The 27,606-nt window shown below is 47.8% G+C and overlaps 2 protein-coding genes across 2 annotated transcripts in view; one reads left to right on the top strand and one right to left on the bottom strand.

Moving 5' to 3' along the window:
• Positions 1-14,462, top strand: part of mapk8ip1b (mitogen-activated protein kinase 8 interacting protein 1b) — a 27,638-nt gene extending 13,176 nt beyond the window's left edge. The window contains exons 3-12 of the mRNA XM_079997174.1: positions 1,446-1,703; positions 5,588-5,669; positions 6,812-7,978; positions 11,313-11,388; positions 12,171-12,343; positions 12,502-12,605; positions 13,074-13,190; positions 13,614-13,684; positions 14,082-14,180; positions 14,299-14,462. Of these exons, the coding sequence (XP_079853300.1) occupies positions 1,446-1,703; positions 5,588-5,669; positions 6,812-7,978; positions 11,313-11,388; positions 12,171-12,343; positions 12,502-12,605; positions 13,074-13,190; positions 13,614-13,684; positions 14,082-14,180; positions 14,299-14,371 (2,220 nt within the window). The 3' untranslated portion in view covers positions 14,372-14,462. The remainder of the gene's footprint in view (positions 1-1,445; positions 1,704-5,587; positions 5,670-6,811; positions 7,979-11,312; positions 11,389-12,170; positions 12,344-12,501; positions 12,606-13,073; positions 13,191-13,613; positions 13,685-14,081; positions 14,181-14,298) is intronic.
• Positions 14,463-17,844: 3,382 nt separating this feature from the next.
• Positions 17,845-25,619, bottom strand: LOC307228320 (cytoskeleton-associated protein 5-like; the record flags this gene model as incomplete). Its single annotated transcript, XM_079997958.1, has 11 exons — positions 25,364-25,619; positions 24,964-25,068; positions 24,790-24,886; positions 24,174-24,278; positions 24,012-24,101; positions 21,653-22,019; positions 21,448-21,515; positions 20,737-20,833; positions 19,826-19,939; positions 19,213-19,307; positions 17,845-17,949 (listed from the first exon to the last, which is right to left on the bottom strand). The coding sequence occupies exons 8-11, from the start codon at positions 20,828-20,830 to the stop codon at positions 17,845-17,847; spliced, it is 408 nt and encodes a 135-aa protein (XP_079854084.1). The 5' UTR covers positions 20,831-20,833; positions 21,448-21,515; positions 21,653-22,019; positions 24,012-24,101; positions 24,174-24,278; positions 24,790-24,886; positions 24,964-25,068; positions 25,364-25,619.
• Between the last annotated feature and the right edge of the window lie 1,987 nt (positions 25,620-27,606).

Here is a 27,606-nt window from a genome sequence, read left to right as displayed (position 1 = left end):
TTGTATTCTGTAAGACTCTGTTCCTGGGAGAAAGACAGATCTGGGATTCCAGTCTGTGTATAATCAGTGTGATCACTGTGCAATGCATAAAATGTAGTATACACACACACACACACACACACACACACACACACACACACACACACACACACACACACACACACACACACACACACACACACAGGATCTGGTTTAACTATTCCACTCACTCAGCTGGAGCTAGACTTGGCATTCCCAGCTAATCGCAAAGAGAAATGTTGCCTTGAGGTTAAACAGGCACTTAAAGAACAGTCCCACACATATCTCCACCGCATTCGGGAATTATTCAAATGTCAGCAACGTTCCTTCCTCTCGCATATGCACAAGCAAAGCCTCACCCGGCCTGTAACAAGGTGAACAAGGTAAACAAGGCGTTGAAGCACTTTGGCTGTTTTTCCTTTGGAAATCGCTTGGTTCGCTGCTATATGACCTGTAAAGTAGAGCGCCGTGGTCGGAAAAACACACTCAGCTTATATCAGATATTCTCACATTGCTTTGTTGTTCCATCAAATTTGTCTCCCTGGGCTTCAGCCTGTCCCTGCGTTCTGTCCCTTCTACACACCCTTGATCGATATTTAGGATCACACTGTTTTTATGGAAATGCAGCAATATCCTGGTTATTCTCATTTCATCGAGGTGGGACCCGCACCTGTCTGTCTTATTGCCTGCGTGCGTGTGCGTGAAGGTAGAACTCTTCCTGAACACCGGCGCGCTTCCTGTTACACGTACATGCTCTGCTGCAAAATCTACGTTTGTTTACCTTCATAGAGTCAGACGAACAGGTAATGAGCCGCACACTGACACTCACCCCATGTCGGTTTCAAAGTAACTTGCTGCTGATTTACGGGGTCCGCGTGTGTGTAGCGTGCGTGCGTGTGTGTGTGTGTGTGGGTGTGTGTACGTCTGTGTGTGACGGTAAGTGAAACAGACGCTTACTGGCCTACTTCCCCGGCGCTCACTCTTTATTGGGTAATGGACGAGCAGGCGGCCGGAGGACCGTGTGACTCACGCTGCACCAGGAAACACACACTGTCTGCTCATTCCCGCAGTCCGACGAGCACAGACAGGTTCCCTCCGTCGCCCTCGCATGTCATCTGTCTCTCTCTCTCTCTCTCTTCCTGTCTCACCTTCCTTTTTTTGTCTCCCTCTCTCTCTCTCTCTCTCTCCGTGCGCCCTGTGTTTGTTTATCTCAGTGTGACCCTGCTGTTAAGCAGCTTAGCCGTCATCAGTGAGACTGTTACGGGCTGGAGACGGAGCAGCTTCTAATTGGCCGGCTCGATCCTCCGCTCTCCCTCTCCTCTCTCTATCCTCCTCCACTCTCTCTCCCTCTCTCCCTCTACCTCCCTGGCATTGGCTCCCTCTCCTTTCCGCCTCTGACGGATTCGCCTCCCCTCCAACCGCTGCAGGGCCACGTGAGGCGGGGGACCAGTGGCGTGTCGGGGAGGGCCGAGCGCGGCGCCGTCGGCCAGCTCCAGGCGGAGATGCTGCATTTGGACCTCATCGACGGCGCCGACGGTTACCGCGGCGACAAAGAATCCTCAAAGGCGCCGGCCGTCACTTCCGCGTCCGCCACCAAGGACCCCGCCGCGCCCGGCACCATGGACACCTACCGCCCCAAAAGGCCCACGACTCTTAACCTCTTCCCGATGGTGCCGCGCACTCAGGTGAGCTCGGATTAACCTTTCTCCCCCTCTGCCTCACCCCTCCATCCCCCCCCCCACCTCACCCCTGACCCCACCCCCCCTCCCCGGATCGTCATTAACCCCTTGTTTGTGACAGACGAGCGGCCATTGATTGAGGACTGGCCAGGGATGATGACACAGAACCAGACGGATTCTCCTCAGGTTTCAGAGAGGGAGCTCGACCTCTGTTTCACAGCGCTCTAAGCACCTAAATCGAAATTTGTGAAATAAGAGGGACTGTGGCGAGAATTTACGCCAAACGACGCCAGAAGAAATGCATTTTAGACTTTGGATTCCCCCACAACCTCCTCTCTTTGACAAGACAATGGTTGTAATTGTAAAGCGAGAAAGCTGTTGGTGCCCATCTCCGTTTGTTTTCGACCGCTGCCAGAGCTCGTGACGGTGTGTGTGTGTGTGTGTGTCTGTGTGTGTGTGTGTGTGTGTGCGTGCGTGTGTGTGGGGGGGGGCTGGTGTGCCTGTTGCCACCCAAGGTTCCTTTAGAATGAATGAATTTTAATTGGATGGATTACATTTCAGAACAGTGAACGTCCATATTTGAACGCCCCCTGTCTTGTGAGCTTGTGATTTGTGAGCACGCATAAATTTGTCTTTGTGTGTGTGTGTGTGTGTGTGTGTGTGTGTGTGTGTTTATGTGTATTTGAGGTATTCTGTTGTCAGTTATTGTAAAGAGCCCGGGTTACACACACACACACACACACACACACACACACAGACACACACACACAGAAACACACACACCTTCACACAGTGGGGGCTGGCTGCCGCTCTGCTATATTTGTCTGGGCTTTGTTCCGTTCCTCACTTTGATGGTGGAAGCAAGTCTACTTTCAGTGGTGTGTATGTTTGTGTTTGTGTGTGTGTGTGTGTGTGTGTGTGTGTGTGTGTGTGTGTGTGTGTGAGCTGTCATGTCTTTGAAATACAAAGGAAGTAATTGCTCTGTGATGTTCCCTTGGTCATGTTGCGTAACAGCCTTTGGGAACAGTCTTCCTGTCATGGTGAAAACAGCCTTGTGAGCTGCACCAATGCAATGGATTCATGTAAAAATTCTGAAAAAATAAATTACCCTAAATATAAATTATGAAACAGTGTAACTTGTTAACTGACACAGATTACTGGCTTTATTGGGAGAGGATATTGTGGAAGAGGAGCCAGGACAACGGCATAACAGCCATTAGCCCCCAGTCAGAGGGTCGTCTGACCATGCACTGACAGGACACAGGGAAGTATACAGTATATGACTGTATATAGGACTGTATATAGGATGGTATATAGGGCTGTATATTGGACTGTACTGTATATAGGACTGTATATGGGATGGTATATAGTACGGTATATTGGACTGTATATAGGATGGTATACAGGGCTGTATATTGCACTGTTTATTGGACTGTACTGTATATTGGACTGTATATAGGATGGTATATAGGACTGTATATAGGGCTGTATATTGGACTGTATATTGGACTGTGCTGTATATAGGACTGTATATGGGATGGTATTTAGGACTGTATATTGGGCTATATATAGGACTGTATATAGGACTGTACTGTATATTGGACTGAATATAGGACGGTGTTTAGGACTGTATATAGTATGATATATAGGACTGTATATAGGATGGTATATAGGACTGTATACAAGACTGTATATAAGACTGTGTACAGGACCGTATACAGGACTGTTTATAGGATGGTATACAGAACTGTATATAGGATGGTTTACAGGACTGTATACAGTCCTGTATCCAGGATTGTATATAGGACTGTATACAGGACTTTATACTGTGTAGGGTGCCTGCCTGCTTTGCTTGCTGTGTTGCTGCGCTCCCTCCACCTCCCCTGCATCCACCTGTTGGGTTCTACTCTTCCAGTGGGGGATTGGAGCTCATCACACCAACATCATCATCAAGACTATGTTTTCTGTACACCTCGCTGGGAGTGATGTTAGAGGCCTGACCAGCCACTGATTGGAGGGGAGTTCCCCGCTAAAGCCAAAGCCTTGGCCCCCCTGAGCAGATGCCATTTGTAATTTGGAGCTGTGGAATCCAGGTCTGCTGGCAGGTTGGGCTGCGTGGGGGCTGGAGGGGACTCCCCGGTGGTGAGGGCGGACAGACAGAGAGATCAACACACAAACAGACGGACATCCTGTTCGGGAGGGACAGGGAACTCTTGATCCACAATCTGGTCGCGGGCGTCGCTCGTCGGCAAGATCCCGATACATCGACACACACGGTGGCAGCCATGTTGATGAAATGGTTGTCATGTTTGTTGGCGCGACAGTCAGCAGTCCTGTGTGTGTGTGTGTGTGTGTGTGTGTGTGTGTGTGTGTGTGTGTGTGTGTGTGTGTGTGTGTGTGTGTGTGTGTGTGTGTGTGTGTGTGTGTGTGTGTGTGCGCGACTTTCCCCCGCTGACCTCAGACAACGGGTGGCAAGGTCACGCCCTGTCAGAGTCACTCCCATAATCGGAACTCTCGGCCGCCGAGACGCCTTGATGCACTCAGACACACATTCACACACAGAACCACAACGTGCACACAAACACACAAGCACCGTGACATTCCCTCGCGAAACTCACCGGTCACCTTGACAGGCCTACGGGCCACATGTAGCGCCCCGCCCCGCCGTCCCCCGATCGCCAGCCAGCACGCCTCACGAGGAAAGGTCCCCCGCACTATCAGCTGCTTCCTCTCTCTTCATATTGCCATGGCGACAGACCCTCCTCTGCCTGGTGCATCAATGGGAGTGAGTCATCAGGGAGGGGGGGTTGGGCGGGCGGGGGAGGAAGGTGATCTTCATTTTGGGCAAAGAACATCGTCAGCGGACCCGCATGACAGGCCCCTCACTGCCCGCACGACTCTCTGATCCGTCCACCTGCGTGATGCAAACGCCTGGAAAGAGAGAGAGAGAGAGAGACACACACACACACACACACACACACACACACACACACTATATCCTCTTTGCCTGCAGATATGAAAGAAATAGATGTCACTATAATCATAGTGAATTATAGACGAAATACTTTTTTACTTTTTAAAATCTCATGTAGATGGTTTATTACCCTAAACTGTATGATATTGCACAGTCGGATATCAAAGCACAAAAAATATAAATCTGATACTTCAGACCTCCTATATCAGCCTTAATTTCTAGTAAAATAAAAGAGTGTTTGATGCATTAACAACTTTATTTCATGCTGATACAATGCCACCGAAAGACGATAAATAATATTTGATAATAATTATTATTATTATTATTATTATTATTATTATTAATAATAATAATGATAATAATAGTAATAAAATAAGAATAATAATCATCATTATCATCATAATAATGATGATAATGATAATAATCACAAGATTTAGACCAATCGGAAATGAATGAGAAAAATAACGTGCTCCTGGAAGTTTCTGACTCTTGTCAATTAAACTCCATCCACAGACGTGTGTTTGTGTGTGTGTGTGTGTGTACTTTCCCTGCAGCTTGGGAACCATGTCTGGTTCCCTTTAAATGCACACACCATAGAGCACAGACAAAAGAAGCCCCGGTCATTCAACAGAATAAAAGAGTTGTTTTGTGTGTGAGAGATGGAGAGAGAGAGAGAGAGAGATGGAGAGAGAGGGGGGATTGGTTCGTATGGGAGCGAGAGAGAGCGAGAGCTGCGAGGAAAAAAACATTGAGTTTCTGCATCCAGAACTTTCCTAACAAACGAGTTCCCTAACTTTCCTCCCTCTCTCTCTCTCTCTCTCTCTCTCTCTCTCTCACTCTCTCTATTCATTGCTCTGCAAACAAACTTTCTCGCTCTTCTTTTGTCCTTCCTTCTCTACTCTCCTCCAACGTGCAGGATACGTTGAACAACAACTCCTTCGGGAAGAAATACAGTTGGCAGGAGAAGGTCTCACGCTCCTCCTCCCCCCTAAAAACAGGTGAGACGATCCGTCCTTTCCAATGGGAAGGCTGTAGGTTTGTACCATTATCCGACCGCGTCCGGGGGTGCGGTGCTCAGGTTAGAGTTGGCTGCTCCCAAATCTCAGTGCAGACCTGAACGCATGTCTGCCTCTGACCTTGTTTATCCTCACACTGATTTAGCGTCGGGTATTATGATTTTGTGCAAAATCCGGCAAATTATTTGGCATTTTCAAGTGTCTTTTTCTTTTGGGTTGCTCAGCGCAGAGATAACGTTATGGGGTGGATGTGCTGCTAAACCACGTTAAGCCAGCGGAGGCCGAGCTGCCAGCTGGGGCTTATTTCCCCCAGAGCTGTCACAACGCATCGCCGCGACTCGATTCAATGGAGCCGCACAGAGCGACGTGTCCTGTGAGGCGGCGGCGGACGCTCTGCAGACTCACCCTTAAAATCTGAATATTGTCTCTTTCTTTATTTTTACCTCGGAACTTCTTTAATTGAGGCCACGACATACAGTTAAGAGTCGACCCAAAGTCTAGACTCCAGCCAAAATAACTCAAAAAAACGCTTGGCAGATCCAGAAAAACAAACATGAGAAAAATTAAAATAGAAAATTGTATGAAAAATCAAATCTGAGAAAAAAAATGTCATTATGATCATTTAATATGATGAAATTGTTCATTTGAAATAGACAAATTACAAACACTCACAGGAGAAAACTCCGCCCCCTGCTGTCCATCGGATGTAAACACGAGCAGAATCTGATCTGAGTTTTCCATGCCAGGACTTATGGGTATGGATTATGACATAATATGTCAATCACATATCTTGGGCCGGCCTCCGAATTAGATGAGTCCGAGGGATTTATCCGTGTAATCCCGATGCTAGTTACCTAACAGTTGCCGTTTTGCATCGTTCTCATTTCTCCCTCTGTCTGTGTTTCTGTCTGTGTGTCTGCTGCCTGTCGCCTCCTGCGTCATGTCCGTCCTTTGCGTCTCTGCGTCGTTCTGTCTGTCCCTCTCCTACCCCTGCTCCTGTCTGCCCGTCCACGCTCGTCTCCTGTGTCTCTGCGCGTGTGTGTCGCTGGTGTGTGCCTGTCTCTCCGCGTCCGTGTGCGTCTTCGCCGCCATGCTGCTGCTGGGCGTGTCCGCCCCCCACCCAGGTGAGCTGACGCCCCCCCATGAGCACAGCTGCCTGAGCGACGAGGACAGGATGCAGGGCGCGCAGACCAAGGACCGCGGCACCTCCACCGACGCCCCCTGCAGGCACGCTGGGCACACGCGCGGGCCCGCCTCGGCGGCGGCGACGCGGTCCAAGCTCCAGGAGAAGCCCCCGGCCCCGCCGCCCCCCCAGAACTACACCCCCGCCCCCCTGCACCCGGCGGGGAAGGCGGACGGTGGGGTCCACCACCGCGAGAGGATCCGCTACCACACGGACGTACGCCTGGAGCCCACCGAGGAGATCTACCTGACCCCCGTGCAGCGCTCGGCCGACGCCCTGGACCCCCCCGGCGAGCAGGAGCGGCCCTTCCTGTCGCAGCAGCCGGAGCAGGGCCGCATGTCCATCAGCTCGGACACGGAGGGCCCGCCCCCCTACCAGCCCCTGCCGGACCGGACCAACCCCTCCATCCACGAGGAGGAGGACGAGTTCTATGTGCCGCCGCCCTCCTACGCCTCGTGTGTGGAGTCGCTCTTCACGCCGACCAGCACCACTCCCGTGGCGCCGGTGGACCCCGCCTCGACCGGCGACACTCTGGCTCTGGACCTCAGCCTGAGGGTGGGGGTGGGGGTGGGGGCGGGGGCCGTTCTGAAGGCGGGGGCCGGGGTGGAGTACGTGGACGCCAGCGACGACACCGGCGCGGCGGAGGACGACGACGTGGACGGGGTGATGATGGACGGCAGGGCGCAGGGGGGTGAGGGGAGGGGCGGGGACGCCGGCGGAGACGGGAAAGCCGCCGCTGCCGCCGTCCAGCCCAGGACTTCCATGAGCTCGGACGCCAGCGGTCTGTCCTACGACTCCGTCAAGTACACGCTGGTGGTGGACGAGCACGCCCAGCTGGAGCTGGTCAGCCTGCGCCAGTGCTACCAAGGCTACAGCGACGACAGCGACTCGGCCACCGTCTACGACAACTGCGTCTCCTCGCCCTACGAGTCGGCCATCGGGGAGGAGTACGAGGAGGAGGACGAGGAGGAGGAGGAGGAGGACGTGGGCGGGGGAGTGAGGAGAGAGGCCACGGCGTGCCTGTCTGAGGACTCCACCCCCGAGGCTGACCTCCATTTCTCCAAGAAATTCCTCAACGTCTTCATGAACGGACGCTCTCGCTCCTCCAGTAAGTCCCTGGCAGCCCTACGCTTCACACGACATGACAGACATTTTACTTATTTCCTTTGTCTTGTAGATCAGCCGCATTAATGCATTCAATCAGATGGGCTGGTTATTGTTTTAGGAGATAATAACACAGTTTCAGTGGAGCTACTTCTGATATCAGTAATTCATATCTATTTACTAACGGACCAGAATGTAGTAATGTAAGGGATAATGTTTTTATAACTACAACAACATAGGACTAATTTATTCACTTTTATCATTGTAAAGACATTTACGCTATTCATGAAATGCGACACTGAATGTGACTTTGTCATTTCTATGGAGCGTCACAAGATGGTGGCTGATGTTAGTTACGAGGGACGTGGAACCAAGCGGGGAAGTGGTTGCCCATGGCAACAGTCATTATTGAGGAATGGCGGCTATTATTCAGAAATAACTGACGGTTGATTGCTGCTATTGACCAATCAGAATCAAGTATACCACAGAGCCGTGTAGTCTCAGTCACAGTAATAATGAAGTTATAATAGTAAAAATACATTTTGATATAAACAGTAACAGGTAACAGATGCCACAGCCCGTTCCCTTGAAGCACAAAATTGTACTGTTTAATTATCAGCTTTTGTCAGCAACATGTTTGGACTCAGCGAGACACAAGCTGTCCCACTGTGACGGGGGATCACTGTGGACTCCTGCTCAGACTCGCTGCCTCCCTCCATTTTAATTTCAATTCAAATTTGCTTTATTGGCAAGAACAAGATCGATCTCTCTCTCTCTCCATGTCTCTCTCTCTCTCTCTCTCTCTCTCTCTCTCTCTACATGTTGTGCTGAATTTAAATACTATTTGCATTGGAGAGTACTTTGCATAGTAATGTACTAAACTTTGCTTTGGGAAAATACAAAGAACCCCAAAACACCAAGAACATCAAACGGCATTTCAGGAATTGACTGTTTCATTGTGTGTGGCCGAGTAGAATATACTACAAGGCAGAATATACAGATATATGCTTTCGGCAGACAATGAAGAAGAAAAAGCTTTAAGGCTTTAACTTGTTTGGTCTGGGTGTGACTCCAGAGGAGGAGGAGGAGGTCGAGGGGATCAAGCTCCAGAGGAGGAGGAAGTCAGGGGGGTCAGGCTCCAGAGGAGGAGGAGGAGGTCGAGGGGATCAAGCTCCAGAGGATGAGGAGGAGGTCGAGGGGATCGGGCTCCAGAGGAGGAGGAGGAGGAGGTCGAGGGGATTGGGCTCCAGAAGAGGGGGAGGAGGTAGAGGGGATCAGGCTCCAGAGGAGGAGGAGGAGGTCGAGGGGATCAGGCTCCAGAGGAGGAGGAGGAGGTCGAGGGGGTCGGGCTCCAGAGGAAGAGGAGGTCGTCGAGGCGATCGGGCTCCAAAGGTGGAGGAGGAGGTCGAGGGGGTCGGGCTCCAGAGGAGGAGGAGGAGGTAGAGGGGGTTGGGCTCCAGAGGAGGAGGAGGAGGAGGTCGAGGGGATCGGGCTCCAGAGGAGGAGGAAGTCAGGGGGGTCGGGCTCCAGAGGAGGAGGAGGAGGTCGAGGGGATCAAGCTCCAGAGGATGAGGAGGAGGTCGAGGGGATAGGGCTCCAGAGGAGGAGGAGGAGGTCGAGGGGATCGGGCTCCAGAGGAGGAGGAGGAGGAGGAGGAGGTCGAGGGGATTGGGCTCCAGAAGAGGGGGAGGAGGTAGAGGGGATCAGGCTCCAGAGGAGGAGGAGGAGGTAGAGGGGATCAGGCTCCAGAGGAGGAGGAGGAGGTCGAGGGGGTCGGGCTCCAGAGGAAGAGGAGGAGGTCGAGGCGATCGGGCTCCAAAGGTGGAGGAGGAGGTCGAGGGGGTCGGGCTCCAGAGGAGGATGAGGAGGTAGAGGGGGTCGGGCTCCAGAGGAGGAGGAGGAGGTAGAGGGGATCGGGCTCCAGAGGAGGAGGAAGTCAGGGGGGTCGGGCTCCAGAGGAGGAGGAGGAGGTCGAGGGGATCAAGCTCCAGAGGATGAGGAGGAGGTCGAGGGGATCGGGCTCCAGATGAGGAGGAGGAGGTCGAGGGGGTCGGTGTCCAGAGGAGGAGGAAGTCAGGGGGGTCGGGCTCCAGAGGAGGAGGAGGAGGAGGAGGTCGAGGGGATCGGGCTCCAAAGGAGGAGGAGGTCAGGGGGTTGGGCTCCAGAGGAGGTCGAGGGGGTCCAAAAGACCAGCAGTGGAAGACATTCTTGTTGAGTGGGAGCAGAGATACTCGACCATTTCACTCACGTAAAAGTATTAGAACACTTTTCATTCATAATAATTATTCAAATCCCTGAAAAAAAAAGAGGGAAAAACCCTAAAGCGGTGTTGAGCCACAAAACAAGGGTTAAAAACGAAAAAGAAACAAGTGAACGCGAAAAAAAATTTAACCGGGATGAAGCAAGATTTCAAATCAGACCCTGGAATTTGTCTTGATATCAACATTTCATCATGTTCCCATGGAGCGTGTTCACATCCCGAGACGTTTGATCCGTTCGTTGTTTGTGTGTGAATATTCATTCACATCGACAGTTCTTGGACCACAACGAGCTGCGCTGCTTTGTCTGAATCACTGTGGCCGCGGGCGTGTGGCGGACCCCGCCACCGGCGACGGAAACAGCGTCTAGAGGAGGATTTACATGACGCAAATACATGGAATGGCTGTTGTTTTATAAGGTGCCGGCTCAGGTATCAAATAGGATTTTCCTTTTTAACTAACAATTTTGGATTGGGATGGATGGATTACCACTTTAAATGTAATGGAGTCAAAGCTAAACGTTTCCTTAGGTGACAATGGAATACGCACAGAAATATAATTATACTTCAGTAAAAGAACGAACCCAAAGTAAAGGTTTTCACCCCTGCATCAGCGTCAGATGGTGACCCATCCACAGCCCTGAGTGGGTGTGTGTGTGTGTGTGTGTGTGTGTGTGTGTTAGTGAGTCACAGAACCAGCAGGCGGGGTGAGCATGTGTGGCCGTTCATTCCCTTCCAAGATGGATCCCGTCCATGTTCCTCCCTCAATGTGGTTATAATATAAAACACAACACACAGCTTTCCCTTTGTCTTGATATTTAGGGAGATGGTTCCTCGGGGGTAAAGGTGAAAACACACAACGTGGATCTGTTTCCGCGCTCCATTAAACTGATTAACGGGCTTTAAATCTGTGTTTCCCTCAACGCGTTCTGTATTCCTCCCACCAACAGCTTTGTTCCTTCCCTAAAAAAGGTTTAATCCTCGGTCTTGGCGTTGTGCTGGATACTTGTTCTCCTTCTTCATTCATCCCTCTCTCCCTCACTCTTTCCCTGTCTCTCTCTCTCTCTGTCTCTCTCTTCAGGCGCTGAGTCGTTCGGTTTGTTCACTTGCGTCATCAACGGGGAGGAGCGCGACCAGAGCCACCGAGCCGTCTACAGGTGAGCGCGAGCGGGTTCCCAAACCGAGGTCCGCGGTCCCCGAGGGGTCCCAGGAGAGTTTGGACAGGGTCCGGGGGACTTTGTTTTTTATTGTATTTATAATTTCCTTTGTTTTACATTCTTAATAAACAGTATATTCACAAAATGTATAAACAGTGTGATCATGAGGTTGGGATTTGAGTTAAATGCGATATTTAGTTATATTTGAGTCGCATAACCTTGCAAACAAATTATTACTAGCACGCAAGCATGCATCATCACCATCATCATCAGTGTCACTGTTTGTCATGAATGCATGTGTAGGTGTTGTGCACCTGGAGAATCTTAGCTTCACGACTCATGGTTCCATCGCTCATGGTTCCATCGTTCATATCTTCATCCTGTTAAACTGTAAAACCTCCTCCTTATGGATCGACAGTCGACGCTGTGCAGGACGGTCGTTGGTTCAGGAGGAAGTCTCCTTTTCACACTCCAGTTAACACAGCGCTCCACCAGCTGCCGCTCGCTCCTCAGGCTGAGTGCACGGTGGGGAGCGGAGGAGGAGAAGAGGAAGAGCAGGGAAAGGATGGGGGAGGGAGAGGAGTAGCAGAAGGAGGGGGAGAAAGAGGAGGAGGAGGAAGAGGCAGATGAAGAGGAGGAGGAAGAGGAGGGGGAGCAGGAAGACGAGAATAGCGACGCAGTCACATGAAAGCCGCCATGTTGTTCAGAAAGCTGCAGCTTTGACATGTGAACGGTAGAGAAGCGCGGCGCTGACGTGCGGGTGGTGTTTGCCGAAACGACAGGTTCGTTCCCCGTCATGACGACGAGCTGGAGCTGGAGGTGGACGACCCGCTGCTGGTGGAGGTGCAGGCGGAGGATTTCTGGTACGAGGGCTACAACATGCGCACCGGCGCCCGCGGCGTCTTTCCCGCCTACTACGCCATCGAGGTGGCCAAGGAGCCCGAGAGCTACAAAGGTGACGCCTCAAAACAGTCCCATTTCACTGTCAATTGGCCTAAAAAGGTTATTTTCTTCGGTCGGTTAAGGGCAAAGAGGCAGTCGTATAAAAATGAATTATTCTTACACACTTATACAATAATATGATTTGGTGTCTGGTTCTTGTTGTTTTTGCAGCCAAAAGCAGAGAATGGACAGAGAGATACCGACTGAAATTCCTGGGCTCCGTCCAAGTTCCCTATCACAAAGGAAACGATGTTCTGTGTGCAGCAATGCAAAAGGTGTGTGCGTGTGTGTGTGAGAAACAGGGGGGAAAGATCCGACCCCACCTCAAAACATCCCTCGTCTTATCTGAGCTCAATTGTTTTTAGTGTACAAGTCTCTTGTGCTACTGTGCGTTGTTTTCTTTTTACTACAATTTAATGATTTTCTTTCCTTCATGTAATGAAGATTTAGGCATCTTCTTTTATCCTGACATTTTATTATAAAGTGTATTTTAACATTGAGAAAAGGGTTACAAACACAATGTGATATTTTTAGTATTATAATTAATATAATAATTCGTACATAATAAATATGAATATAATAATTATTACGATTATTATACTAAGACACTTTAATGCTGTGGGAAATGTAAGAATAAAAGCAGGATAACAGTCAAATATAATGTCATGCGTCTCCCTCTTCAGGCCACTGAGCCCGACAGTGCACTCATCGTGTTTTTGACGTAACCTGAGTGTTTCCTGCAGATCGCCACCAACAGGAGGATGACGGTGCAGTACAACCCGCCGTCGTCCTGCGTCCTGGAGATCGACGTCAAAGGAATCAAGCTCCTGGTCCAGGACGACTACTACGCCAGCGACCGGGTCAGAGACTGCACGACGTCCCTCTCTCTACGCCCTCGAGTCCCTTACGCTCTCTGCCGCTTTCGCTTAGTCGCACCGTATTCACACTGTATAAACAAAGCCACTCGCAGATGAGGAGCGAGATTTTAATCATTTTATTTGAGTGCGATAAGCACGTCACAGGCCTCTGCAGCAGCCTGCATCAGGACCAATGCGGTTTCATATGGCGCTCTCGTGTGGCTGGGATAAGTTACTGCAGGGAAAGATGACATTCGATTATATCAAGTCTGATGTTTAACTTGTTTTTTTTTATGCTTACGGTATTAATAACCAAATTATTTAACCTTAAATGTACATTTTTGATCATTTTGCCAAAGCGGTGCTGTTCAAGTGCATTATTTAATAGAGCAGTGTTCTGAATTGGTGTTTTCATTCGGTTCACAGAGTAACGAGTGCAGTCACTTTTTCCAGCTGAAGAACGTCTCCTTCTGTGGATATCACCCCAAAAACAACAAGTGAGTGAGACAGAGAGCATCTCATTCTGTTTATGTGCAAGTCCTTTCTGTTGTACCCTTATGGACTGAATACCCGTTCTCACGCACAGCAGTAAATGAAGCAGTCTAACTGAAGGTTTAGACATTTAAGTGTATTTAATCAGGTCGAGTGAGATTTAAATAAAAAGACAATAAATTATATATACATACTAATGATATATAAAGAGAACCACAAAGATTACATTTCACTCAGACGTTGTGGAATCACAGTTCACACGACAGACAAATCACCTTTTTGGGATCGAACGACTGACCTCCAAGACTCGTTGAAAACCCGTCTTCAACAGCAAAACCAGTCGCTCATGAACCGACCGACTCACCAAGAGTTTTGGTTCTATTTCCTGTTTCTCCTCCGCAGGTATTTTGGTTTCATCACGAAACACCCAGCAGACCAGCGATTCGCCTGCCACGTGTTTGTGTCGGAGGATTCGACCAAACCCCTCGCGGAGTCGATAGGGTGAGTCGGGCCCCGCCCTTGAGCCTTGGCGTTCAACGCGTCGGCGTGAATGGGGAAAAAAAACCTCTTTCTCGTGTTGATTCCCACAAACGAGTCCAAACTCTGCTTGTTTTCACAGGAAAGCCTTCCAGTTGTACTACAAACAGTTTGTGGAGTTCTCGTGCCCGACAGAGGACATCTACCTGGAGTAGCTGCCCCACCGCAGCCCTGTACAGAACACTGTATACTAAACATACTGTTGCATGAAGGACCAACTTTAAAGAACATTTTAATTCATTCATCTAACCGGAAGAAGAGGAGGTGGTGCTGTCGGGACTCGAAAACCAGAAGCCAAAAAAGAAGCCAAGCCTCGACGCAGATACGTTTACCATGAAGAGAAAAAAAAATCGATTTACATTCTGTATATGCAAGTCGGAGTCCATGCTGGAGCGGCGACGGAAAAAAGCACAACCACGACGTCAGGGCGGCCTCCGCGGCCCCGTCCCACGTTGTCGGCCCTGCACACCCCAGAACAAGCAACGGGTGGATTTGGACTTCGCCAGCTGGGCGGAGGCTGCGCGAAGAGGGAGGACCGCGCCCCTCCCATGAGGAACATGGACGGAGGGGGAGGGGGCCTCCCATCTTGGGCTCTTAATTTCTCGACGGTGATCACGCTGCACTAAATAGTCACCGTTATCACAATAAGTGGTGCTAATGCACAGAGGTAGAGGAGTGGTTCTCAACTGGGGGGGGGGGGGGGGGGGTCCCGATCCAAAGCTTGGACCGGGGTCTATTTCAAAAGCTCTCCGCGCTTTTTTTTTTGTTTGAAGCGTACTGAGCGTATTTCTGATGCTGCGCTTTTATTTTGAAATGGCAACTACGGCATAACCTCATCAGGACGCTTTCAGACCATCATGACGTCTACATTCTACATTCAGTTCTTCCGCGTCAAAGCAAGCAGTGCGAAGGCTTCGTGGATTACCGCACCGCCCATTGTGACAACATGGGAGTGGTTAGAATCTTACGTGTCGCTCGGGCCGCGCCTCCAGGTGGACCCTGAGCCCCGAGCAGTTGAGAACCACTGATCTACAGCTGCGTATCAGGGGGCGTTGGTGCTGTCGAGGTGACTGTTTGAGCTGCGAGCCTCTGTTATTCGCTCCTCGCGGCTGTAGTCGTCCCTTCCCTGAACGGGTTACACCAAGTACAAGAGAAAATTACAAAAAAATTACACATTTTCTTACAACAAAATGACAGAAATCCGTGCTGTTTAAATCCAGTGAAATAATTAAAATTAATGATTTTGTCTCTTCTATTAGTAGCAGGTGATTTGCCGGTGTAGAATATGTTAAATTCCCCAAATCTCCTCCATGTGACGTGAAGCCAGCGGTGCAGAAGTGCTAAGGAGCGTTGAGATCTTTACTAGTAGTGCCTGTTCATCCCACCGGACCCTTCAAGTGGCTGAATGAACGTTGTTATATATATTTTTTAAAGATTGCCCTGAAGAGCGTGTGGACGTTTAGGAGGGACGTCGTCCCAGAATGACCGACTAACAGTCACCGTAACCGTGTTTCATTTTGACCTGAAGATCATCTAACACGCAGGGGACTGGTGTTGGTCACTTTCCCTGCCGCCCCGTCGACCCTCTCACTGCCCCTAGTTTGGAAAGGCCATAACGGCCTCCGGGTGTCGGCGGGCGGAGCAGAGAGGCGTCTCAAGTTCCCGGTTTCCCTTCAGGGGAAACGAGGCTGAGAGTTCACGCATGGGGTGTACGGACATGCCATATATAAATAAGTAATTTAATAACTGTAATTACAAATATGACATTGTATGAATTCATGGTGTAGTAAGTGAAAGATATATTATTTTTCCTTTTTTTTGGTGTGAATCCTTTATTTAAAAAGTTTAAGGCAGAACCCTGTCTGTCGTCTGTCTGTGGTTATTAAGCCGCTGGGTGCTGCTTAGTAGTATTCCTCCTCCAGGTTCGGTCGATAGGGCTTCTGAAAGTCGGGTGTTTGGGGTTTTAAGCCGTAATCTGAAACAACGGATCCACATCTTAACTATTGCACCGGTGCCAGTTTTATTTTAATATGATGGGTAAACATCACATCAACTAAACTAACATGTCCGTTAGTTTGAGCCCGAAAAGCCTGGACACTGGACCCATCAGAACCACGATCCGGTTGTGAAAACAAAATTGGAAATAATTCCCATAACTCTGAAGTGATCCTTGCCCCTTCGAGCACAACCTCGATACTTCAATGTGACCTATTTGAGTTCCCATGACGACAGTTAATGACAATCTGGCCAAAAGGTCCGAAAAAAGCTTTTGGAATAACTGCACACGTAAACATGACTTCCCATGGATGCCTGCTCAGCGCTGCTGCCCCCTCCTTAACGTTATGTCAAACTGGCTGGTGATGCTCAGGACCCAGTGTCAGGGCTACAAACTAAGGCACATTCGAACTTTGTATATTCAAACCTTGGGGCTGCCGACATGTTCAATGGCCCTTTGAATCATTCTTAGCAGTATTACATTGTAAAACAAAAAATGATTCAGACTCGCTGAATGCATTTGACGCTGTGTCAGGCTTTTTACAGGAGTTGTGGAAACAGCGTGCCTCACCGTCAACAAGGCTGACGTGCTCTTTGACCGGGTAAGGATCGAACAGCAGCTCCATCTCAGCAGCCTCTCCCACGGGCCTGAGGAAGGACACAGGGCGTGAGGCGGAAGGCGCAGACCAGGGGAGGAGAGAGCGTGCGCTCGGACGTACCTGCTCCACGGAGGCACACACTGGGCCCCGGCAAGCAAAGCGAGGAAGATGAGGAGGAGGTTGGTCCTCCGTCCGCACGGCGTCACAGATCCCATCTGGGCCGGTGTTTGTCCAGTGCTTGGAGTAGGAAATGGGCCATAAGTGTGAAAAGAAAAAAATCCCATCATACGAGTTTGGCACGACTTCTAGGCATTTTATAAACTTTGTTAACCTGGAAATGACTCTTACTTCCAGGAGGATTTAGGAGGTGGAAAGCTGAGTTATCCTGTTAGGACCTCTGAGTAGATGGCGTCAGGAAGTTTTATGAACAAGATGTGCTAGCCCTGTATGTGTGTGTGTGTGTGTAGGTGCTCTTTCTTTGGCGTAAACTGACACGAGCTGCTGAATGTTAAGAGTTATAAAGCGGGGGGGGGGTTATGACATCACACAGCCATCACATGACACACTCCACCTCCCCATGCTTGACTACTGGGGTGTTTCCATGACAACTGCCTGCACTGACAGATAACAGTATGTTGTGGAAATTTACCCACAGTTGACATAAAATGTTATATTTACACAGACACACAGTACATACATACTTCCTCAACGTGGATTTTCCGCCTCTACCTTAAGGGCGGAGGAGGAAACAGACGTGCACATGGGGAGAACATGAGAAATCCACACAGAAAGACTGCAAGTCAGGTTCGAACCCAGAACCTTCCCCATCCCAGTTTAACCCAAACAGACATGTCCAACTCAAGTCAGTCAATATTAAAACACGCATAAATTGTATTTCCCGTTTGTAAAATATCTGTAAAGTTTTATGCATTCAGAGATACAGCAGAACACAAACTGCTGACAAAACAAGGAATCAAATGTAAAATACATTTAAAAAAAATTTCAGGAAAGGAGAGCAGTGAGGAGTGGGAAGGTCAGCGGTTGTTCTTGATCCTCTCCAGTCTCCTCCGCAGGTCGTCCAGCTTGGGGCGGCTGCTGGGCGGCTTGACGGGGCTCTGGGGCAGAGCCTGTTCGGGCCCCTGGAGGAGGTGGGAGGAGAGCTTGAGGATTGGATATCAGGATACTGATTTTGTGAGTGACGCAAATCCATGATTTATAATGATTTACCAATTTCAAATTTCTACCCGAGTTAATTAGGGCTGGGCCAGTTATTTCATCATCTGTAATTGCCATCAGCGGTCACTGACACACTTAAAAAAAAAAAAAAAAAAAAAGTCATAACATCAGTTAGTTTTTATAAAACAATTAAATTTCCCTATAAATATACATGGTTTCATGTGTGCTTAACCACCACACGATGCCTCTCAAACAAAGCTGACAATACTCCCCTGCAACAATCTCGCTGCCTCTGAAGTTCTCAGTCGTCGATACCACAACAGCGTCGGCCTCTAGTGTGACGTAGAACACACTGTTGCGAATCACACATACATTTATTTAAAATGATAAAAGAAAGTAAATTATTTAATTTAATAAACGCTATAGGGGAGGACGGCGCTGACTTGCCGTCAACGGAGCTGTGTGCGACCGGCGGTGCACCGCCACCGGAGCACACCGTAGCCGTAACTAACGCCCATCCCCTCTCCATGCTCCAGGCTCCAGGCTCTGATGGGACTCAAGTTTTTTGGATTGTTTCTGCAGCTGCAGCCAACTGTGCGAAAAAACCCCAAACAATAATAACGGGCTGGACCCCTAATAATAACCTCGTAAATAAAACAACAACTAGGCTGCCACTACTACTACAAAAAAAAAAATAATAATCCAAACAGGCTTTTACACCGCTGGAAACGTAGTCAAACCCCCCTCATGCCTCAAAGCAGAGAAGGTGAACATGCTCGTCTTGACACAGAACCTCAACAAAGTCAATTGAAAACCAAACAGAGCAGACATTATTTTATTCTTTGTTTTGTTCATTTAACAGGGACAAGTACAATAGACGGCTCCCAGAAAAAGACACATTTTGTCCTTACCCATTCAGGCAATGCTGATCTATTTGATTTAGTTTCATTTATTTAACATGGCCGTACTTAAATGTTATATTCTTTCACATTTAATATCTGAGAATGTTAAGAAAGGATGTTTAATTTTATTAGACTTTATTCAACTACCGCAAGTGGGAAAGGTGATCGATCGGCAGAAAAAATGTCATGGCCGACCCAGCCCTAGCGGTCATGTCTGCAAAGTGGGTAAAAGTTAAAGTTTTCAATATGAATAAAAGTCAAATTTGACATTTGAAATGCAATGAAGCAATGATTCAACAGAGTCCAGTTTCCATAATTCGATACCTTCTGCTTGTTCTCCAGTCCGTGCAGCATCCTCAGTTTGTCCTGGAAAAGCGAAAGCTTCACGTCCGGCTTCTCACAGTCACCACTGACAGAACCTGAGGAGCAGCGCAGACACCAGCATGTAGCCATGGAAAACACCTGGAGCCACAGGGAGCCAGCCCTCAGCTGCTGATCATTATTTAAACTATTATGGAAATTTAAAAAAAATCTTTGCAAGATGATGTTTACAAATAAATATGTAATATCTTTGGTGCGTGGAGTTTTTGTGGAATAACTAATTGATCAAATTAAACGATTTGAAAACCAATTTAGCCAATTAGCATTAAGCTTAAAGATTCATTTGTTAACACAAATAACTGAAGAGCCTTACTGATTGAAATGACAGTATTCCCTGATGGACACTGTACATATGTACTCTGCTGCATACTGTACATGCATGCACATATTTAATTTGTATTCTCCCTGTTTTGCAGCCTGTGGAGTTGTCCTTCATCCCTTCACTGTGAGTGCCTTGAAGGAGTCTTGAACCTTAAAACTGGTTGCTGGTTAAATGAGCAGCAACCACATTTTGTGCTACAAGAAATAAAATAAAATGCGCTTTAGTTGTATGTACCTGTACCCGAGGGAACGTCCATGTTCTCCAGGCCGTTGATCTGGCGCAGAGCCTTCAGTCGCTCCATGTAGACAGAGGGCCTCAGATGCTCTGTGGGCGGGGCCGCACACTCCCCTACAGGAGACAACGATGAACTTTACACCATCACTATGAGGAGACACTGCAATGGGGGGGCTCAGGTAGAGAGCTCAGTTTAATATCGGAAGAACTTTTTAAGGGTGATAATGACATCTACGACAAAATGACCCCTTCTCAATAAACTATTTTCACAGAACCATACAGACATGGACAAATGTGTTGGTACCCCTACGGCTCACTGGAACAACGCTTCATCCGTCCTGAAAAGTGATGAAATTAAAAGCAATTTCCTCGTATACCTGCATGCCTTTGGCTTGTCAGAGTAAAGCAAAGAAACTGCGAAAAGAGATCAATTTTGCTAAAGAGATCAATCGTATTCTAAAATCATCAATTGCTTTTAATTTCGTCACTTTTCAGGAGGAATGAAGCATTGTTTCAATAACAATTCAACAAATTTGTCCACGTCTAACATTCCCCGTTTCCTTCAGGTCAGATAGCAAGGCAGGTAAACGGGCACTGGAATAAATATAGAATCAGACCTGTAAAGACATGGATTTTTTGGGGATTTCCCCTCTACAGATAAGTACAAAGTGAGTTGGTTCATCTCGAACAGGTATCAGGTTGAGTTGTAGGTTTAGGGTTCTGGCACATCCGTTCAGTTTCTGCATCAGTGTCAGTTTCACATTTGCAACTTGACTCAAAAGATTTAGTCTGATTTTATTATTTATATATGCGTTATTATTCATGCATATAAATTTTTATGCGGAAATGGAGACACTAAATTCATTCTTATTTGTAAAATTGACTGCCCCCATGGGACTTTTTGACTTCACCTGTGGAGAGGGGGTGAATCTTGGCCGTGACTCGCTTCTCTGCGTTGATGGAGGCGAGGCCTTGTTCTATGAACTTCTGGAAGGTGTGAGACATGTTCTGCAGGAAAGGAGTCAGGTCGATGTGCGGGTGTTTGTTTGTACTCCCACAGCTCCACCAGAACATAAAAACACCCTTAAAAAGCAATTAAAACTTAAATTTTCAGGCCCCCTTTAAAAAAGGAACAAAATACTATTCAATTGTTAAATATAGATAATTTGTTTAAGAAGTTATCCCAGAATTGTGTACTAATACTTGGGTTATTTACTTTTAGAAATTTTTCAGTAAAGCAATGTTATCCAGTTGACAGTGAAATAAAGACGAATCAAAATATTTAATTTCCATGACATTTTTAAACAGATCAGATGGTTCAGTTAAAAATTGGAAACAATTGTCATAATCTATAAAATGTCAATAGGTAGAGATAAGAATTGTATCGTGGCGGCACCAAAATTGATTGAATCAAATTGGGAGATCCTGCCCAGAACCCAGCCCTCCTTGGCCAGGTTCAACCAACCGGTCCTATGATGCTGTGTCTTACAAGTAGCTCTGAACCCATTTATATTTATTATCCCGGCAGTTCAAACAGCAAGGCCTTACATATGCAGAGAGCTACACAATTAATGGTGACCATCTGACATTTAGAAGAGGAGAGGAATGGACTTCCGACCCACCTTTCTTTGATGGAGATCTTCTTGAGGATCTGCAACAGCACTGCTTTGTCTTTAGGTTTGACCACATTCTGAGAACAGGAAACCCGATCGGGAGAAGGATGCCACGACAAAATAAGTACTTACAGGTGCATAGTGTCTTTTTAGATCATCAAATGTGACCAAGTTAGATCAGAGGGTGTGAAGGACATGTCGTGTGTTCACGTACCACACTTTGTAAATATGACTCCAGCTCCGACTCCTTCCTGTTCTCAATCAGCGTCAGGTGGTCCAGGACACACACACACACACACACACACACACACGAAGGAGCAGCGGCTCTACTCCGAGCTCCCTCCGGATGTCTGAGCTCCTCACCCTCTCTCTAAGGCTGAGCCCAGCCACCCTACGGAGAAAACTCATTTCGGCTGCTTGTATTCGCGATCTCGTTCTTTCGGTCACTACCCAAAGCTCATGACCATAGGTGAGGGTTGGGATGTAGATAGACTGCTAAAATGAGAGCTTTGTCTTCCGACTCAGCTCCCTCTTCACCACAATGGTCCGGTCCGCTTGTCCATCTCATGCTCCATTTTGTGCTGAGAAAACAAACACAGCTCTCACTTTGGTTGTACAAGGCCCAATTGGCTCATACCAACGGCCCTGGTACCCCATTCTCCCTCAGTACCCCCCACAGCATCCCCCGAGGGACACTGTCGAAAGCCTTCTCCAGGTGCACAAAACACATGTAGACTGGATGGGCAAACTCCCATGACCCCCCCAGCAAGCCTGCAAGGGTAAAGAGCCGGTCCACAGTTCCACGTCCAGGAGGGAATCCACATTGCTCCTCCTTAGTCTGAGGTTCGACAATCGGCCGGAGCCTACTTTCCAGCACCCTGGAGTAAACTTTCCTGGGGAGGCTGAGCAGTAGGATACCCCTATAATTGGAGCACACCCTCCGCTCCCCTTTTTAAAAATGGGAACCACCACCCTGGTCTGCCACTCCACAGGTACTGTACCAGACATCCAAGACAGCCCAACAATGTCCAGAGCCTTCAGCATCTCAGGGCAAATCTCATCGACCCCCAGCACCTTGCCACCGAGGAGCTTTTTGACTGCCTCAGAGACCTCTGCCAGGCATATTGACGAGACTTCCCGAGTCTTCAGACTCGTCCTCTTCCCTGAGGAAATATTGGTCGGTTCAGGAGTTCCTCGAAGTGCTCTTTCCACCTTCCGACAATATCCCCAGTCCGGGTCAGCAGTTCTCCTCCCCGGCTGAACACAGAGTGAGCCAAGCCCTGCTTTCCCTTTCTGAGTCGCCGAACAGTTTGCCAGAACTTCCTTGAGGCCAACCGAAGTCTTCTCCATAGCCTCTCCGAACTCCTCCCACACCCAGGTTTTTGCTTCAGTGACCGCCGAAGCCCCAGTCCTCCTAGCCTGCCAGTACCTGTCTGCTGCCTCAGGAGACCCCTGTGCCAGCCAAGCCCGAAAGGTCTCCTTCAGCTAGACTGCTTCCTTCACTGCTGGTGTCCACCGACGGGTTCTTGGGTTACCGCCACGACAGGCGCTGACTACCTTCCAACCACAGCTCCTAGCAGCCGCCTCTGCAATGGAGGTTCTGAACATGACCCACTCGGATTGGTGCATAAGCACACACAACAGTCAGAGCTTTCCCCTTAGCAACTTGTAGTTGCATAGCGGCAACACTCTTGTTCACTGGTGAGAACTCCAACCCAGCAGCATTCAGCTGGGGGCTCGTGAGTATCCCCATACCCGCCTGACGCCTCTCACCCTGGGCAACTCTGGAAAAGGAGAGAGTCCAGCCCCTCTCCAGGAGTTTGGTTCCAGAGCCAGTGCTGTGCGTAGAGGTGAGCCCAACTATATCTAGTCCTCATTCTGTCTCTTAATGGGCAATTAAATACAATAGGGCTTGTACACATCAATGTGGTATTTGGAATAATAGCCATGTTTTTGTATAAAAAGAAAAATAAATGGGGAATAAGATGAAATAGACAACCCAAAAACTCTTGTCTTACCATCATGTGGTGGCACGGTGGCGCAGTGCATTGCACTGCTGCCTCACAGCAAGAAGGTCCTGGGTTTGATTCCCGCCTGGGGCGCTGTTGGCACCGTGCTCCGGTGGGTTATCTCCCAAATAGGAGCCTTTCTGTGTGGAGTTTGCATGTTCTCCCCGTGCTCACATGGGGTTTCCTCCACCTCACGTCAGTAAGGACCCCCACCAAAAACATGCACCCATCATTGTCTGACCAGCGATGGACAATTATCACCTGGTCCCCGGGCGCGTCCACGTATGCTGCCCACTGCTCCTGGCTGTGCCCCCGGAGGAAGGACAAGCCAGGATGGGTCAAATGCAGAGAATCCATTTCACCGGCCACCATCAAAAGCATGTGCATGTGTGTGTGTGTGTGTGTGTGCGCAAGCATGTGTTGTGGTGTGTTGCGTGACTAATAAAGACTGTTTCTTCTTCCTTCTTCTTCTTTCTTCATGTTTACAGCGATCTTTGTAATAACTTGTAGAAAGGCATAAAAAATGAAATTCAATAAAAGACATTACTGAGCAGAGTGACTTACAGTCAGGTAGATGGCATCAATAGTTTCCTGTAGAGCCTGGACCACTTGAGCCTTTTTCTCCTTGAACTTCTCCAGAATAGTGGGAACAACCTTGATGGAAAGGAGACAACATCAGTGATAATATAACCTTTATTTGGTGCTTGCTGAGAAATCAGAACTCACATGACTAGCGTACGTCCCAAACTTCTTCCTGAGACCAGCAGCGAGTCCAGCCAGGCATTTCGCAGCCAGAGACACCAACATCACATTAGTGTCTTTACCGATAACCTTAAGGCAAAAATGGAAGATTTTATGCACAGTATGGTTAGGCAATATTGACTTAATAACTATATTCTTTTTAATTAATGATTTGATCATTAAGATATTTTCGGAATGACGATTGGTGTTTGCATAAGATATTTAGAAAGAAGAAATATTTAAGAAACGATTAGTAATGTTATGAAGTCTTCAGGAAAACACTCAACTATACCACAACCAAAATCTTAGGCAATATGTAGTCTCATGTTGATCCAACAGCGGGGGACACAAATCAACATGATGCAGAAAACCATTTCAGGACGCGCACCAAATCCCCATAATCTCCAGCTTCTAACTTGGGATTTTTAGCAAGAGCCTCCGAAGCATCGAGTGCTTCTTTTCTTTCCTGTTTTTTTTTTTTGCTTCCTGCCAAGAAATATTTTTTATTTTATTATTTTTTATTTTTTTAAACAAAAGGCTAATTTATCGGTGGCACCGAGATGTGCCGGAGCCTTTTCTAAACAAGGAAACTGAAGCTTACAATCTTTTCGTAGGAATCCTTGGGCAGCTTGGAGAGGATGTCCACTGGCGCCAGGAGTTCTTGGCGTCCACCTGCGGGGCCGAGTCCTTAATTTCTTCTAAAAGCAGAAAACACTTATTTTTAAACAAATCGGTGTAAGTGTACAAGTTCTATTTGAATGATGAAGGGACGTACCACCATCCTGGTCGTCTCCTCTTAGCTCCTCCTGCTGTTCATACTTGACACGGAGGTCCTGTTGCGACCGAAGGAAGCGGCTCTGTCTTGCAGCACCTGGCATAACTACATGTTGGGATGAAAGGTGAAGGTGAAGTGTTAAAGTAAAGGTTCCCCTTCTTAGACAAGCCTAACAAACTGATTCTTATGAATCAATCCACTCCTCAATTAATCTACTCTACTCAAAGTATCCAAAAGAAAGTATGTTTATAACATTAAAGGATGGATAGTGGTTAGAAAGATAATCAATTAGCACACAATTCCTTCTGTAAATAAGCTCAAGCAATATATTCAAAAACAATGTTCTGTAATTATGATTTGATGGCAGTGTGATGGCATATTGGGAAAGGTTTTGGCGAACCTGCACAGGGCTGATGTTCTGAAGAGAAGGCTGCAGAGCAACTCCGCTCCACCTGTAAACCTCAACGGCTAGCTGCTTCGCCCCGTCTCTTACCACCTTCTCTCTGGACTCAAACAACTTTGGCAAAACCTTTACGATGGGTTTCAGAGTAACAGTCTTTGCTCCAAATTCACTAAAGTAAAGCACAGAAGAGATCTGAGAGTTTAAGACTGCACGATTTCTACATAATGCATTGTTGATATTGACTTCCACTACAGAATGCTTTCCGTATGGTTTCCACACATGCCAGAACAATCTAAATCTCAATGTACATGAGGCAGATGTGAGAGCCCATGTCTTTGGCCCAGGCCTTGGGCTGATTAAATACTTTACACACCATGCCACTCAACCTCTCCAACCGTTCTGCACCAGACAAGGGAGAAAAAAGTAAAATATCACCAAAGGAAGCATTAAGAGCAAATAACCATCAGAATCAATCAAATTTTTTTTGTGGTGTGGTTTACCTAGTTGCTATATGTGCATTCTCTCCAAAAACGAACGCAGCCTCTCGTCCCTACAGCTGGGCGACTGCATTGACTCAGTCACAAACTTCTTGATGAGGCCCAGGAACTTGCCCCACTCTGGGTTCTTTTCATTGTTGATCCGTTGGAACAGCTTCAGAGCCTCCTTGTAGCCAGTTAACCTGGCCTTCCATACCTGGAGATCAAGTCATCAGTCAAGTCAACATCTAGACTATAATTTTGGATTATAAATCTGGAATACTCCACATATGGACAAAGGCACATCCATCCATCACCCCTCAAAAAGAAGAAGAACTGTTTGCTATTATTGGTGTGTCTCTAACATCTGGAATTTAGTGAGAGGGAAAGATTACTGTTGACCCTGCAATAGTCACAGGTATTCATCAGCTCCAGCTCAGACCGGCTCTGATGGACACACCCCGCTGGACACGCTCATTTCTGCCCCTTTATCAGCGCTCGTTGAGGTTCGTGGCACTCTCCAGCAGTCAGTGCACAGCGGGCACGAGGCCTCCCCCGGGGCTGGTGTGCCGGGTCTTCCTCAAACACCAACTTGAACTCGCCCTACTCCAAACCTGAGCCCCGCGCGGCCCCCATCCCCACAAAAGGAGAGCAATTAAAGAAAGAATAAAGGATTTTCAGTGATGTTTTGTCTTACACAATTGGAGAGTCCCTTGGTCCGCTCCAAACACCCCCACATATAATCAGAGCGCAAATTCGAAAACCTGTAATACGTACCTAACATGACTAAACTGGATCCAGTGTACTTCCACCTGCAGCTATATTTATTGTTATTAAGACTGATGTTATTACTGTAATTCAGAGATGTTAGCAATTAATCAACGATGCTAATAAGAATTTAATAGATTACGATTTTGTCTTCTCGATGAGAACTGAACAATCTGCAGTCTTTTTCTGATTGTATCAACGTGAGTCTCAGTGGGGCCCAGGGCGTTTCCAGAAAGACACCGAGAGAGGAAGCAGTACTCATTGGAATGACAGAGGGCAGTGGAGAACAAAAAATGCCTTGTGGAGCAGTAGTAGATGGAGGCTTCCAGAAGCACGACACACAACAAACATGGCAGCACCTAGAAAACAGGCGATTCTTGAAGCCAAGGAGGAACCTATGTTAATTGCTGCTCAACATTTAATGCTGTGTTCAAATGGGACAAGTTTGAATGCTGAACGGAACTGGGGATGAAAACAACAACAAAAAAAAACAAACCCTGGAGCGAGGGAGAGGTACAAGTCACGACAGCAAGAGATGTTGCTATGGTGTTGACTCCAATAAAATATTAAAGTAAATTATTTCCGTCACAGAGGACGGCTTAAAGTTAAAATATTTAACTCGTGCCAAGACGGGTCGTAAATATTCCTGTATGGCGAACCAGCTCAGCGAGGTTTGCCTCCAACTTCTCAGTTTTGAAATGAAATAAGAAAGTGACCTGGTGCGCCTCACACCAAGTTACAAAATCGCAGATGTGCAAAGTCACGTAGGCCCCGAACACACCATGGCGCCTGATTAACTTTTACGTGCTAAATCACTTGACGATAGCTAAGGTAAACAACTATCGATTAAGTACATTCCTTTGAATTTGCATCCCTCACTGTAATGCAACATTTCTGTACAAACAAGTTTTATATTATATTATTATTATTATTATTATTATTATGATCATCATCATATTATACTTTTAGCCCTTTCTTGGCTCTTTTTGCAGCTTC

Source organism: Zeus faber (genome assembly GCF_960531495.2).
Source record: "Zeus faber genome assembly, chromosome: 3".
Lineage (NCBI taxonomy): Eukaryota > Metazoa > Chordata > Actinopteri > Zeiformes > Zeidae > Zeus > Zeus faber.
Note: the sequence above shows the minus strand (reverse complement) of the source record. Positions and strands in the feature narration are given on the sequence as shown.